The sequence below is a fragment of the Cottoperca gobio genome, chromosome 9 (genome assembly GCF_900634415.1).
Source record: "Cottoperca gobio chromosome 9, fCotGob3.1, whole genome shotgun sequence".
NCBI classification, from domain to species: domain Eukaryota; kingdom Metazoa; phylum Chordata; class Actinopteri; order Perciformes; family Bovichtidae; genus Cottoperca; species Cottoperca gobio.
In genome coordinates, this window is record NC_041363.1 from 24,593,677 (window position 1) to 24,610,696 (window position 17,020).

General features: G+C 39.0%; 1 protein-coding gene across 1 annotated transcript in view; it reads right to left on the reverse strand.

The window, feature by feature from the left end:
* fras1 (Fraser extracellular matrix complex subunit 1) overlaps positions 1-17,020 on the reverse strand; it is a 250,207-nt gene that overhangs the window by 130,881 nt on the left and 102,306 nt on the right. Inside the window, 2 exon segments of the mRNA XM_029439391.1 lie at positions 5,410-5,556; positions 10,186-10,329. Of these exon segments, the coding sequence (XP_029295251.1) occupies positions 5,410-5,556; positions 10,186-10,329 (291 nt within the window).

Genomic DNA, 17,020 nt, shown 5'->3' on the forward strand with positions numbered 1-17,020 from the left:
TTTAATTAATTAAATAAGCATTAAAAGCTTGAAAACCTTTTTCAAAATGCTGATCAGCTTAATACATGGCTCAACAATCAGGATTCCCCGGTTGCCCGGGCAAAGTAAAATGCCACATTGGGTTAGTAAATCCAGAAACTCACTTGCCTGATTGGGTAAGTAGTAAAAAATAATTAAACACATTGTTTCTTCCTGGAGTTGATGATGGAAGTAGCTGAGGAGTGACCATCTTCATCGCTTCTCAATTCTTATACTTATAGTACATGTAGTACACTGTGATTGTTATCCTTCGCGGTACCAAATCCTTACAGACTAACTTAACCTCATTAACATGTATTCACGAGTATTCATATTTCACACAGCCAATGTTTCAAAATAAAAATCAAGAGATTAGTAACAGTGGCCCCAGTTTATTTTCCTTTGAATTACTGAAACACCGAGCCAGGAGCAGCACAGTTTGTGCATCAAGCTGTCTATCTCACAGAGCCATTGGAGACGAGAAGCAACACAGAATAAGGAGACGTGGGTAAAAACAGGACATAAAGAAATGAGAGGGGAGTGGGGGGAGAATATCGTCAGTACAACGCCTCCCGTAATTATTAACAAGCTGACTTTTAATACATGCACAAGCAGAAAAGCCTTCAGTCATGAGCCAGAGGCATTAACAAAAATACCCACAGAGTCCTCCAGGGACGCACTGGGCTCTGGGTGGTCCTGGTTCTCTGCCAAGAAATGCTACAATCGTCTGCAGCAATGTCTCTAGCACTTTCCAAACACCTAACACTAATAACTGCTGTCAGCTCTCATCTCCTCTAGCTCTCTTCTATCTCTTCCCTCATTCCTTCCTTCTTTTCCCCTATGAGCAAGCATTGGAAAAGGAGTTCACTCAGGCTAAATCCACCCTAATAGCCTTGACCTAATCACCTTCTGATTTACTGAGTCCTCCTTTACACTGCTGCTATTTTTCCCTAGTCCCCAGGAGAAACTGCTTGGGAAAAACCAAAAAGAGCTGTGCTCTCATGACAGCCAGTTGGAGGTTAAAATAAATGGTCTGCTGACTAGTTAGATGAGAGACACACAAGAGCTTTGTGTAGTGAATGTGCAGTACTAAACCTGGATAGAAGCGGGATGAATTCATGACACACAACTGCCACTGACTTTATTTGCTTTTTCTGTGCAACATTTTAAAAATGAATTAACTGCAGTATTAATGCAGGGAAGATGTTGGATTAATGCATGAGAGGGGAATTCTGCAATGGATGGAGCCAGTGTATGTGGCATCAAAGTGGGACAGAGGCAGCATAAATGTATGAAGTGGGATGTCCACTTTGGGTTTGTACGATAGCTAGCACTATCCAGTTCATAAAGCTGGATGGATGGAGGCAAGATAAAACAAATCTAGCTTTCTACAATGGCTGCTGCTGTGTGTCCTATTTAAGGCCATCCAAGGAGCTTGTGCACTGGGAGGTCTGGAATTCCAATCCTTCTGACGATATTCATTAAGGTGTGAAATTGAGCTGCAGAACCGGACTGTGGTTACTCTCGCTCTCTCACCCCCTCCCCTCTCGCTCTTTCTATTTCTACCCATCATCCCCAGGAATCACAGCAGGTCTTCCCCACTCGATGGAGGCGCTTGGCTAAACTGTTCAGAGTGTATTAGCATGCCCACGGGGGTTTAGCTCACTGAACCAGAGGTTTTATTTATTGGTTCAGGCTTTAGAGCGCTTGGAGACCTTTAAAGTAGATAGCGGTTGAGTAACAGTCAATGTAGACGTCCCTTGTTGTGTATTTATCCTGCTTTAGCACTGTGTACAGTGGGATCTAGCCTCCCTTCTTGCTTTTACTCACTGTTAAGACTGTAGAAACTGTTGGTAGTTATAAAACAAGAATGCATGTGTCTTTGTAAGCTGTAGATATAAAATTGTGTCTGTTACTAGAGTTCCTCTCCTGTGGTTTGGCCTCTGGAAACTTGGCTTGAAATAGTAAAAATGCACGTATTATTATATCAATTAAGTATCTCATTAAGCATCCACAAATAGAGGCGAAATAAATGTTCATAGCTATGAACCAAACCTAATTCAAAAACAGCTCATTTGGCTGATTACACCATTTCTCAGGGCTGTGATCAGATCACGCTTTTGATTGAGAGCTCCACCTCAAGTAACATTAGCATTTGATATTCCTTTCAATCATTAAAAGGTTTAACTGCCATGGACTAAACTGCCAAATGTATCAAATGGACACTACTAAGAAAGCTTGACTAATCGTCTAACTAGCAAACTAGGTTAAACCACCTCTATTCACTTACATGGAACTGTTAAAAATGCAAGTTTGGGTAATCTAGAAAGTACTTAAACAATCTGTCACTTAAATCCCACTTACATTTAGATCACAGTAACATCAGAACGAGTACACTAATGCCACATCAGGGCATATAATAACATCCCAAGCGGACAGGCGTGTGGGAACAAAAATAACCATCACGCAAGAAAAGTTCCCATTTAATTTTAAGGAGCAAGACAATCGACTCAGCATCGTGCCAGGTTGACAACTTCCATCACGTGTTTCCTGACATTAACTCATAGAAGCACGGATTGTTATTCTGTAGACAACTATAAACATGGCAAAGCAAAAGAGGATGATTTGTGTCCCCGGCTCCTCCTTACCCATCACCTCTGTAAGTCCTAAAGCTATGATTGGTCAGTGTCCAACTCTCTGTAACTTACTCACTATGTGCAACAGTGAGCCTCAATGAAATCTATTCCTCTATGACGTTAGCTTCTGTTATGTGGTGCGAAGGCAACTCACTATTTATAACTGCAAAAGTCTTGGTAGACTGGACAAACTAAGAAACATGTACATTCGGAGGAGAGCACAGTAAAGATGCAAGATTTCATATTAACCGTTGTATGAGGATACGTTGGACCGGTAGAAGTTGATACTGCATTGACAACAGTGTGATCCCTCAACAGCTTCCCACTCGCAAATACTGCCAATTGTTTCATTTGGAACCCAGTCAGAGTTGCTGCTGCTGAAAGTAAAACCCCGTTCTCTACAGCGTTGTTTTTTCTCCTGTGTCACTCGTGCAATTATTTAAGGAATTATGTCCTGGCAGAGTCTTTCTGTTTTTGTCGTGTGATTGACAGGAGGCAGAGTGTAGCTTATTGCAGCAGTAATTATATTAAAACACAACCGGCTTCAGTTGAGTGAGATATCAATAAAACAGAAAACTTAAGCCAAAAGCCAATTTAAGACTTTGGGATTTCCAAGTCCTTTTAATTTTCAACTCCACATTTCTTTGTTGTGCAAATGAGTTTTAATAATGTTCTTTAGTATAGACTCTTGAGTGCTCTCTACCCGTTTTAAAGTCAGAGAAACTTTTTCACACAATTCAGACAGGGAGCGCATCAACAGCTCAGCAAGCATGCGATAAAACAGACTTCCTAGGACTTATAGGCAGCAAAGCCACAATACTGACGGACTAATACTCGGAAACCCCAGAGAGAGCTCTCTCCTACGTCACTTCATCAAATATTCAGTTAGAAAATCCACTCAAAGTTATCCTGAAACAATCCACTGGAAACAAGTCACAGATTTTATCTGAAGCTCCCAAAACACTGCGATGCAACAACTGTGGAGGCCCGCTGTTAAACTGCTTGTTTGCTGAACTGTGGATGCACTTTCTGCCCCACTGCCAAGAGTTTGATTTGAAACCAGTTGTTGGAAAGATATCAGTGTTCTGATATTGATGTCAGAATCTGATGAATGTATGGGATTACATAACAGAAGTAGAATTAACTAATTATTTGGAGAAAACAAAGCATAGACAAATAAAGATAAAAGAAGGAGAGGAAGGATTAGAGGAGGTACAGAAACATTTCATCCATCTGGCTTCATACACATCAGTTTGGTCTCTTCAAAAGGAATTCAGCATGACCATATATTGATGTATATATACAAATATTGTAGATCATATGGAATTATTATATATTATAATATTTTAGTCTGTAAAAGATACAAAGCCGTTTTTCTATCTGTCCATATATGTTGAAAAAACTAATATTTTGATATGATACTATCAAACATATGTCAATACATTAAAATCTTCATATATGGAGAATATATTATCTTTATTCAAGTGGTAAGATTGATTTAGCTGATGAAAATCTCTAATCAAGTCATCTGAATTAACCTAAACTCACTCATCTTAACCCAAATTTAGAAAATCTTGCCGAGAAATAAAAACATTCAGACATTTGACAACACATTTGTTTTACTATGCAGTAGTGATTAACTAGTGGTGAGTAACTAGTGGTGAGTAACTAGTAGTGAGTAACTAGTAGTGAGTAACTAGTGGTGAGTAACTAGTGGTGAGTAACTAGTAGTGAGTAACTAGTGGTGAGTAACTAGTGGTGAGTAACTAGTAGCGAGTAACTAGCAGTGGGTAAATAGTAGTGCGTAACTAGTAGTGAGTAACTAGTGGTGAGTAACTAGTAGTGAGTAACTAGTAGTGAGTAACTAGTGGTGAGTAACTAGTGGTGAGTAACTAGCAGTGGGTAACTAGCGGTGAGTAACTAGTGGTGAGTAACTAGTGGTGAGTAACTACTGCATAGACGGGAGGCTGTGGCTCAGGAGGTAGACCGGCAGGTTAGTGGTTCAATCCTATGCCTATGCTGTAGGCCATTGGAATGTTTGTGTGTGTGTGTGTGTGTGTGTGTGTAAAGATAATTGTATAGTCAAAGGACGTCTGTCTTTTACCGGCCGTAAAAAACTATTGTGCAGTCGACCTTCATGTCTGTCCTTGGCTATAGATATTCTGTATTATCATGCTGTCATCAACACTTCAGCTGTTACACCCTGTGTATCAAAGAGCGTTTCGCATGATCACAAATGACACTTTTTTAGACTCATCGTTGTTCTCTGTGTCAAACAGTCCGATGGACCTCCTGACAGTCATGTTATTCATCTAGAAAGCTTTGCTATTGAAGCTCCCAAACTAAATCTTATCTCTCCTCTCATCCAGTAACAACTTAACCTTACACATCCCTCATGCCACACTCATGTTGGCAGAGCAGCGTTCAGGTCAAAGCACAGTCCTGTGTTCCATTGGGAGATTGTGAAGCTTTATCATCTGAAAGTTTTCATGGCTGTTTTTAATTCCTTGTTACTGTATAGTTGTGTTGTGTTTCTGTTTGTGTTCATGTGAATGTTTCTTGCTTTCATGTCTCTCTTGAAAAATAGATTTTAATCTCAATGAGACTGACTGCCAAAATAAAGTTTCAATTAAAGTTCTGCTGGAATTTCATCTTTCCCAATGTGTGCACCCTGTTATTGGTTGGATCAGAGCCAAATCACCATTCTGACCTACACATTGGCATCCAGAGAGGACTTTCATACTGTGATACTCACGGCGACAGTGTGTGTTGTCATGCTGGTAGGAACCAGGAGGACAGGAAGTCAGGCACTCGCCGCTATCAGCGCTGAGCAGGGGCATCTGGGAGCCACAGGACTGGCAGTCCCACCTGCTGGAACAGGTGGCACAGGATGACTGGCAGACTGTGGAGGAGGAGGAGGAGGAGGAGGAGGAGAGAGGTCAGTCACTTAAAAAAATATATTTTCTCTTTCCCTTTTCTTACTTTAGGACTGCCTGTTGTATCTCGTAATGCAAGTCAAAGAATCCAGAGAACCTGGATGTGCAGTTCATCAAAGGTACAATTCAAACCTGATTTTAAGTCTCTTGTTGCTCTGGATGTTCTGAGAATGTGGAAGGGAAACTGGATGTCCCAGAGGAAAGCCAAGGTTTATTTCAACCCAAATGTTCACAGACACGGAAATATGTTTTTTAAAAGTGGTTGAACAAAATGTTCTGAAGAGACTTAAAGACTTAAAGAGCAGCACATTTCCCTGCTGGAACAATAAGCAGAGTTCTCACAAATTGTTAAAGATAATTCAAGGTCTTTCCAGGCCGAATTCACTCAAATTTAAGGACCCAACACAGCATCATTTGAGCCGCGGATCAAGATTAATCTCGGTTGCACTTTCTTAATTTTTACTAAAGTTAAGAAATAAATCTGAAAATAGTTTCAATTTCCATTCTTCTGCAAAAATATATATATAATTCTTTCCATCAATTCACAAACTTTCAAGGATTTCAAGGACCTGTGGGAACTATGACTAAAGATGGATCTATCGTGCGTCTTTGTAACTCAGGCTAATGCTGCTACCCACATGAGATAACCCTTATTTTGTCTTTGGCCACGAACACTGTCTGGCTTTTTTGTCAGTTGTCCCACATATGTGTATACTTTCAGCTTCCTGATGAAGAAACAACTCTTGTTGCAGATGGAGTTGACTTCACTGCTGTGCAGTAACACTGTGAATAAAATGAGAAGACGCAGAAGAAGATGATGTATGTTGTCTATTTCACGGGTTTTAAACTTTTTTATATCTAATATTGAATTATGTAACTACGTACATGGCCCAAAGTGCTGTTAGCAACAAAACACAGGAGTAAATCAAGTTTTTATTGATTTAATTGTTTTTACCGCCCAAAACAGATTTTTCAGAGATCTTCAACATTTATGAAAAAGGTCTAAGACCAATGTTGTTAAAACATTATTAAAACACAGCAAATACATCATCCACACACTCTATAGACATCTCTATACACATAATAATGATTCTGGTGCATATAGAACCGGAGAGAAAACACATATGAGGAGACTTCAAATGTCAAAATTACAGAATGAAAAGCAACTAAATCCCCTTTAAACCTCCCGGACACCCACTCACACGGATATAGCAGGAGTGACGACAGAGTAAAAAAAGAAAGATTGCAATCAGGATGAAGATGATGAGGATGGTGATGATGGTGAGAAGGACAAGAACAGATTAGAAAATAAAACAGATTGTGAGATCGATAGACTCGAGGCGAAAGGAGAAAGAGATTTCAAGTAAGATGAAAAGAAGTCTGAGGGGAAAAGGAGGAGAAGAAGAAGGAACGACGAGAGAGACAATCTTATCAACAACGCACGTTCAGGCTCGCAGCTTTATTTTCTGTCCCCCACATTGTTTTAGAAATGAGGCTGTGTGGGATTGACAGAGGGAGACGGAGCATGTTCCACACTACTTGTGGCTTTATATAAGTTGTAGAAAAATGACAGAAAAATGTATATTTATATGCGAGGCAGAATTCAATGTAGAAAAGGATGTTCTGAAATAATTCATAAGATCATATTAGGTTTTTCTTCCCTCAGTATAGTTTAGGGTTAATGAAATGAGTGAGCTGCAAATGTTATAAGTATTGGAAGTAACAAACTAAATAACTAAAAGTAAATTGTTTTTCTTGCCATGAAATGTCATTAAAGTAATGCAGGTTTTAGCAAAATCATCCAATCTTAACATTAGTACTGACAGACAGTTATCCAACACACCACGACAACTGTTATGTCAAGAATTACTGTGTGATTTGTTGTGTATTTTATTAACAATTTATTTTTGAAATTGGCATGTTTATGAAAAATAAAAAGAAAGCTTGCCTTAGCCTACCACTTATATTTATGGAACAGGCAGCATTTCTATGTTTTGTATAATTCAAACTTGTTATCCTCGGAGTCACTGAGAACTGAGAACTACTAACAGCTTTTTAATAAAAAGTGTAACTTTAGCAGGAATAAATGGTACATAGTTAAAATCACTTTTTTAAATATAGAAACTATAATCTTAGACACACTTACATACATAATCTTTTTTACAACATCCTTCGAGGGCCGTACTAATTATTTAACTCATAACCTCTGCAAAAAAATGTTTAAGACATTCATTTCACTTTTCTTTTATGCTGTGCAAAAAAGCAACTTTTCTATCCCTGTATCTTTCTGTTTTATCAGAAATCAGAAATCCTTTATTAGTCCCACAACGGGGAAATGTATCTTGTCACAGCAAAAGAACATATGAAGTAAAAAGGCAGTAAACAATAATTAAATAGAATAAAAAATAATATAAGTACCAAGTGGTTGATGGAAAATAAAGTGAGTATTGTAAATGGCAGTGATAATTGCACAGCAGTGGTGGAATAGTCTGTTCTTGGTGTGGTGGTCTACCGATCTATCTTTCCATGTTTGTATGTTACTGCTCTGGAGAGAGCTGCTTGTTGGGCCAAACTCCGCCGAAGAGCGTTAACTTTATCCAAACGCACTCGTCCTTTCAACTCGTGCAGTTTGACAGGTTTCGTGTTTCACCGCAAGCACGTCCGCACAAACTAGGCACATTGGCCTTTTACTTCCTCAAAGAAATTATCGTTCGTCCATTTCTCCTGGAAAGTGCGACATTCCTCATCCAGCTTTCTCTGTTTTACACTCGCCACGCTGCGTTCACTGATGTCAATGACTGTCTCGTTTAATATCGAAGTTTTTTGTCATGACGTGACCACGTGATGGCACGTTCCGCTTGTGTTGTGTTCAAGGACCCTGACCTTGGCCAGGAAAAACCGGCAATCGCCCGTCTAATGCTGTCTAGATTTTTTTTTTAAATTCTAGATTTTTTTGCGTGTGTTTATGAATTACCTCGAGGGCCGGCTCAAATGGGGACAGAGGTTCCCCACCCCTGCTTTAAATGGTATGTCCCCTTTAAGTTAGCTTAATACTGTATGTTTGGTAACTTCTATGTAGTATTGTGTTGTTGCTATCTTGGCCTGTTGAAAGATATTTATAATCTCAGTGAGGCACTTTCCTGGTTGAATACATTTAGTATAACTTCTCTACACAATCCACACGTGCAGGACACGAGTATCACTCTTTATTTGTTAGAGGCACAAGTGTTGTTAAAGATTCAGTCGCAAGCATTAGCAGCTCGGCTTTAAAGTTAATACCTTTATCTGCGCCTGATAGCTGTACGGCAAGAGGGCGTTTGGTGTTTACAGCTTCATGGAAAGCTGTGGGCAGTAAGTGTCTGGCTCTGCAGGAGAACAGGTCAATGGGATGGTAGGAATTCAATGCAGTAAAATGCTAAAGAGATTACGGCTGTCGCGGGTCAGAGCTCGGTCAAGGAGCTGTGGCTGGTTTCGAGTCGGGCAAAAGTGACAGGCACAAACACACATACATGGATAAAGGATGAGGATGGAAAACATACACATAAAGTAAATACAGGCGCACTCACAGACGGATAGAAAGACGGATGTGTTACAGCAGGTGCAGCTGCTGCACTTTGACATTATTTCCTCTTGAAGGTGGAGCCAAAGGTGTCATCTGTTTTCAGCGTGGTTAACGTGAATCTAGTTCTCTTTACGATTAATCAATAAATCATTTTCTGCAGATGCTGCGTGAATTCAGAATATTATATATATTGTTGAAAATATTCCATAAAATTGCAAATATTTCTTTCTTTACAGCGATCATAAAGTACTGTGGTATTTAGGTGAGAGACGCTGAACCAAGCTGTGGCGAGCAGATCACACGGAGCCTCTGTAGAGCTTCCTCAGGGTCACCACAAAAACTTCAAATATATTAACAGAAATTATAATGTATTGGGAGCTACTTCTTTTTTTATCACTGGAAAGAATAAGTTGCACTGATTTAAGCTGTATGTGTATTGACTTCTGAGTTCTGTGTGTACTACGTTATGATTCTCAGAAGAAGGTGTGCAAACCTTAATAAGAACTGCACGTTCAAAAGATTTATTTCGCTCCTCCACAGATATTATTTCTTCGTCAATAATTTTTTCAACAAAGCTGGCGGTAATATTGAAGTGCATGGGCTTCTGAAGTAAGCTACGCTACCTCGTCTGGATGTGCGAGGGTGGAAATCACTTCATACGAAAAGGAATTTTCCGTTTTGGATCTTTGCTTAACGTCGGAAGGTACATCATGCGAGAAAGCAATTATTATAGGTTGTGGATCCTGGGCACAGGAGAGCAAGCTAGCACTGTCCATACGGTGAGCTGGGAGCAGCGGACCGATCAATATGCTTTTTGTAAGGCGGGTGAGAGGGGACAAATATATATATATAATTATCTTTCTTTACCGAAATCAAACAGCAAAAGACAAAACATTTATTAACTACTAATTGTGAGTAGCGTATTGTAACAGCGTGCTAATTTATTTGCATAGAGCATTGTCTGAAGTGTAAAAGTTTCAAAAAGCTATTTTAATATATATATATATACTGTATATTTAAAAGACCGTCCTACCTGCACATACTCGTCCTTCGGCGTAGTAGCCACCTGGACAGACGGACAGACAGCGGCCAAGATGGAGGAAGGCCTTTGTGTCCCTGCAGCTCTCACATTGGTCAGGAGTCCCCGAGCATGACTGGCAGTCTGCATGGCACTGGACTGGAAAACACACATTTCATTGATTTAATTTAGACTTTTGTAAAATTCAATACAAAATGTTTGCATGGGCAGAAAAAATATAAATACTGGAAGAAAAAAGATTTACATATGATGCACTCACACATTCAATGTCATGCTCATTTGATTCCATACATCTGGACAGATACTGTTGGTGGCACTCGAAGTCTCACTCTCTTCCTCAATGACACACTTTGACATTTAATGTTATGTAAATTCTATCTATCAGATTTGGCGCTGCACTGAAACTCAGTTAGCGGAGGCAGACATATTTAAAGTTTTAACAAATTTTGAACAATTTCCATGCAGAACATTTTCTACTACAGTCAGGCTATTATCGGTGGTAGAAAAGTTTCACTAAAATGTGCCCTATGGGGCTACTCTCTGCCAACAACTCCACTGGTGCATTTTGAGATGAGCCGTTTAAGTGCTTTCCCTGCCCACACTTGTTCCCAGTTGATCCAACATTTTAGCAACAACTTAGCACAAGCTAGTTTCTTTAATGTTGAGACCAAATGCACTTAAAAGTTGTAATCCACTGAGTAAGCCAGGGTGGAAACAGTTTTTTCATTATGTAAATCGTAGGTTACTGAGTCTGTAGCTGCTGTTGACAGTAACCATTATTTCAACAGTTATTTCTGTAAGTCTTTCTTTAGTTTACACTTAATAGTTAATTTTCTCCTCAGTGAGTTTTGTTGACCTTTTCAGCTCATGCACATTGTACACACATCAGCAAAAAGATAAATATTGACACGTAGCTTTTGTGTCATAAATTAGGAGGGGAGGGGTCTCTCCACGTCTGTGCTCCCGACGGCCAGTCCGACTCTGTGAACCCAGTGTTCACAGGATTTTACAAGACCGTGGTGGGTGGACCCCGGACCCTTTATGGGGGTCCAGGGGCATGGTCATCCGGAGGAAAATGTTGTACATTTTAAATCTAAATTCATAGATCCAACTTTATGCTCTTGTAAACAATTGATATGACAATGATTTGGCCCTGGGAAGCGACACAGTCAAGGCGAGCAGCCACCTTCACCCTCTTCCAGGGAACATTTTAGCCTCTTTTTTATCCCTTAATAGCGCCGCCTATGCTCAGAGTTTATTTGGTATTGGTAGTCCATTACTTTCTTTGTCCTTACACAAGTTTGCCTTGACGGTCCCATATTGTAAAAAGAAAAATGGAGATTTCCATTTCTTTTTTGATTTCCAAGCAAGTCTAGATGCAATATAAATACTGTGAAAGTACCAAAACGCTCAAACCATGAAGAAAGGCACACAGCCCGTATTGAGAAACTGTGCCTTTAAGTGAGCCGCCTGGACATCTGTATGGTTTTGAAGTCACAACTATACATATATAGGTAGAAAGTGCCGTGACAGTCATTCCCCAGCTGCAAGGAGGGTGCAGCGATGCGGAGAGCGCAGATACGAAAGACCTGGAAACACTGACCAATCAGAGCATGTGAACATGTTCTAGTAGAACCCAAAATACAAGTGTGAACCTGAAGATGAGCATAAAATATCTCCTTTAAGTCATTCTGATTTCTATCTGTTAGGAGTTACCAGTGCAGTTCCATGCAGCCTCTTGTCAAACTGTATGCGTGGCTGCTTGCACATGATTACACTGTGATTGCTCCATTCATTATGTGAATGCGTTGAGTAAATAAAGTGCTTGACGCTTATAAAAATGTTACTGAGGGATCTGATTAATGAGAGGCGAAGGAGGAAGAAAAATAGAACAGAAAAGAAAAGCAGAAGACAATGAGGGGGAGGGGAGAGAAGGAGTAGAAGAAAAAAAGATGGAGGTGAGACTTGAGACTTAATGGCCAATAAGACTGTCAGTAAGCCAGAACATACTGTTCTAAGTATCTCTATCCCTCTTTATTCCCACTCTACTACTGTCATTATTCTCTTTGTGTCTCCTTTCTCCTTTACACCTTCATTTTCTCTCTCCCATCCATTTTCTTTTCATCTGCCTCTTATTCTCACTTTTTGACCTTACTTTTCATCCCACCATCACCCTTGTCTTCTCTCTGACAGAAAGAATGGGAAAGGAAAAAAGTTGTGTGCAAAAATAAGAAAGTGTAGGAAGGAGGAAGTAGAGTGAGAAAAAGTGAGAGATTGAGATACTTACACTGACGGGCTTATTGGCTAATACAAATATTAGTCAAGTGTTTATCTCTCTATTCAGCTGTGACCAATGCTTCAGCTGGCAGTAATGTAGCAATCTCTTGTACATATTCTGGGATCTGCTGTGGAAGTCTCTCATCTATCCTGAGCTCTTTCTGCAAATCATTCCTGAATGTTAAACAGTGGAAACAAATGAGTATATTTGAATACAAAACTCCACCTGAATAGTTACAAGATCATTCCGTGTTTGCTGTTACAGCTGAGAGGGAACCGGAATTGGATTTTTCAAAGCCACATTTACAGCACAAGTTAGGCAATCACACGCGTTGCTACAAGCCGTTGTTTACAGAAGGCTGCCCTGACGCACGCACACTGTACTTTAATTTCTTCATAAGCGTAGGGAGCCAGAATCCCTGAGGCGCAAAATTAAAAACTACTGCTGTGATTAACAGCAAAGTTATATGAAAACAACTGATCCAGAGGTGTGGATCCAGGCGCGATTACCTGAGGACAAACATTTCACCGTGTGAAACTGCAGATGTGTTAATATTTGTCACCCAGCGTCATTAGAAAGGTATAAGAGAAAAACATCACCTGCCAATTTCACTGTTAGCACAAGCTTGACCTCCGATTCAGACTGGCTACCTGCCACAGTAGCTTGGAGACTAAACCAACGGCAGCCAACAGTTACCAGTAGTTGGCTGGTAAATTCAACGTAATTTCACACCCTAGTTCACACTAAAAAGGCCCAACACCATTCAATAATTCATCCATGCAGTCTGCTACTGAACTTCCAATCATAAGACTCTTTGTTTGAGAAAATAAAGCCTCAAAGGGGATCAAATCCATTCAATTCGTCCAAACTTTGTTGATTAAAATGTATGAAATAATGGTGATGGGATTAAGAGACTAAACTGTGTGCAAGACTAAAAACAGCGTGAGTTGGATCTGGTTACAGACGCACAAATTTAAGGATTTCGGGGCCCGTATTCATCAAACGTCTCAGATCCGTCCTGGGAATCACACTGAAAGTTAAATTAAAATCTGTCCAACGTGAGTGATGTGAAGGGCTTCTTGAAAGTTATTTATGAAGCTTAAAAAACACAAAAAGGAATACTCCCGGGGGAGAGAGTGACGTCGCTGTTTCATGAAGCTCTTAGCTGCAAAGTAGAAGTCAAACGGATGTATTGTAGCTTCAGTGCTGGAAGAAGTACTCAGGTCTTCTACTTAAGTACAAGTAGTAATACCATAGTGTAGAAATACACAAGGAAAAGTGCTGCATTCAAAAGTATTAGCATATACAAGTATAATATATAAAGTATAAAGTATATATAAGTATAGCATATACTTCAACTACCAAAAGTAAAAGTATTCATTATGCAGAAGGACCATATTTCAGAATAATGTATATTATACAACTGAACTATAACTATTGATGCATTTGTGTGTAACTCACTTAAATATTGCAGCTGGTAAAGGTGGGTAACTTTAATTACTATACTACTATTATATACTGCTGGCTTGTGAATGACCCCCCAGGACAGCAATCAAGACTTATTGTATTTAACCTATAATTACATATAACTTATTTCTTGAAAATGTAAATACCCCAGTTACGTACAAGTACCTCAAAATTGACATTGAAAAAACTACAGTACTTGAGTAAATGTACTTAGTTACATTCCAACACTGTGTGTTTTTTTAATGTGAAAGTTGTGGTTTGGAGAACAAAATTGAAATGCAGAAAGTAGCACCGCTTTCTATAAGTGTATGCCGCTACTGTGATGCCAAAACTAATAAACAGCTTACATCTCACAATAAGACCAACAAGTAGACTGTCAGTAAGCACTGGCTCCAAAATAAATGTATATGCAAATTAAAGGAATAAGAAATTCAAATATGTCTGTATTAAATTATCTAAGTCAGCTATTCCAATCACATCATTTAACAATGTTTGTGTTGAAGAAATTAATATATTTGCACATTATCGGAGGAGTCCAATGTGATGTATTATTGCCAGAACTGTTGGTTGTGTCCGACACAAATAATTGCTGTTACAAAGCTGCTGCTAAAAGACATCAACAGTTCCCTAAATATCTCTCCTTCAACATAAAGTCAGATTAGGACACCTCTGGAGTCATTTCCAAAGTTAGGGAAGTTATTAAAAAACTTTTTAATCCTTGTCCTAAAAGTGTTTTAATAACCCAAAGATGCATCACTCTGAGAATAGTGTAAGCGTTAGGACTGATTGTTACACTGTTGATGATACACTGTACATTTCAAGCAATCAGCAGTAATATCATTATTAATATTATTACACTACTGTATATATTGAAATATACATATTGTTTGTTGTTATATATTGCAGTACAATGTGCACATTTTTACTTCTGTATGTTTATATAAATATTTTTATATTATTCTAAAATGGAGCAACTGTTTCAAAAATCCAATTTCCCCCTCAGGGATAAATTAATTTTTGATGCTGCTTCTGATGGGCATGCCCTGATCTAGTGGTACATTTGTATTTACTGTACATTAGTACAACATAATAATACCAACTGTATATCAAAGACTCATTTGGGTCAAACCCCGGCAGAGATGAACCGTACATAATGTGCAAGTAGAAGACCTACATCTCCAGCCTTTTCCCATGAGACCTGAACGCAGCACAACTGCTGGTTACGGCCCTCGGATGTGAGCCGCCCAATGAGAGGAGAGCCTGCTGACCTCTGGGACTATGGACAGCCGTGATTAATAGGCTTAACGGAAGATTTACAGTTCCATTCGGAGAAGAAAGAGGGAAAGAAAGAAAACGTTTTTTTTTCTTCTATTTTTAGCCGCAAACTAAACACAGTCGGGGAATCGTTTCACGTTTCGCGCATCAATAAATAAATGTAAAGTAAAGTGACTAAATCGTGTTTGAATCACTTTGTTAAGGCATGCATATATAGATTATGGTGCATTATGTGGGCATTATAGCCATTACTGCACACACATTAACACAGTCAAGCTGCGAGGAGATGACAGGCGCAAGTGCAGTATAATGTACACGTTTGAATTATTCACACAGGCACACATGATAATCACACATGCAAAAAACACATGACTTGCTCAGACCTTGTATTTACACAGAAACACAGCATTTCTCCAACACCTTAAATATAGAAACACACATTTAACACACACTTATTAACACTAACACGCGCATAGGATGTATAAACTCTGACGTGTTTCTCTCCATAGGATTATGTTTGCATGTATATACAGTGTGTGGTTTATAAAGAGACAGAGGAGGCTGATACAGATAGAAAGAGCCCAAGAAAAACATATAGAGAAATAAAAGAGAGAAGGTGAACAGGCTGAGGTAACGAATGTCATGAACTCTTTTGCAAAGAGTGTAGGGAGAATATTCTGGTTTTAAGCCGACGGAAATAAATAAATGAAAAAGATTATCGAAAAATGCATCCAGGTGTTTTCCACAGAAAGATAAAAAATATATGAAGATAGATCATTTAGTCTAGTGGGAGTTGCATCCCCCCTTGCTGCTAAAGGGTCACAAGATAAATCTATGGGATTATTAACAGGGGGGGAAACAGAAGAAACTTAATGCTGTGACATCCAATCTTTCCCGGAAAAAAATATAATTTTAACTGTTCGAGCCTCAGACAGTTATTTAAATGAGCAGTTTAGGGGGAAATGTCATTTGGCGAACAACAACTCACAGACGTCTGAAACGTGACAAGACACTGGTTTAATATTAAACAATGTATTTGGTTTCATAAGATTATCATAAGTCTTAAATCTGAAAAATAACTATAGCTAAATAAGTGGAGTAAAAAGTATATGATTTCCCATCTGAATTGATCCAAAAACCACTTGGTTAAGGGAACAGTGTTGTCCTGGTAACATATTAGGAGCATCAACGGTGATTTCTCTAGAGTTTACCAAAAGTAACCATCCACACCCTGACTGTTTGCTGCACGACATGAACATCACACTAGATCTTGCTTTGGAGCTCAACACTACCATGAAACTGCAACCACCATTACAAAACACCTGCATATAAACTTACATTCATAAGACACTGAGCTGCTAAATCAGATGGAAATGTAATGAATTGAACAGCAAAGCCACTGAATCATTGATAACCAATGTAGTGGTTTAGTTCATCTGCTGAATTAAACATAACTTTGAGAGGAAATCCGTTTCTTCTACTCAACACACACAAGGCCACGAGATGCAAAAAAAAACAACCACACACAGGCTACTTTGAGATATTATATTTTTAATTTTTAATTTTAAAGTAATTAAAAGTCTTCCCTGTTGTTTACCTGGACTAATTAAACTGTGTATTTTTCTGAGAACAAACAGTGTTTTTACTTTGTAGACATTTAAATATGCTGCTGTGGAGGAATGCAAATGTGAACTCATAAAACTATTGTCATCTCAAACAGTCCATTTGTGTGGTGCAATGAAAAATGTCTCCCTCGCCCAACTGCAATTATTCATTCATGCAGCCAAACTTAATTATAACTCCCCATAA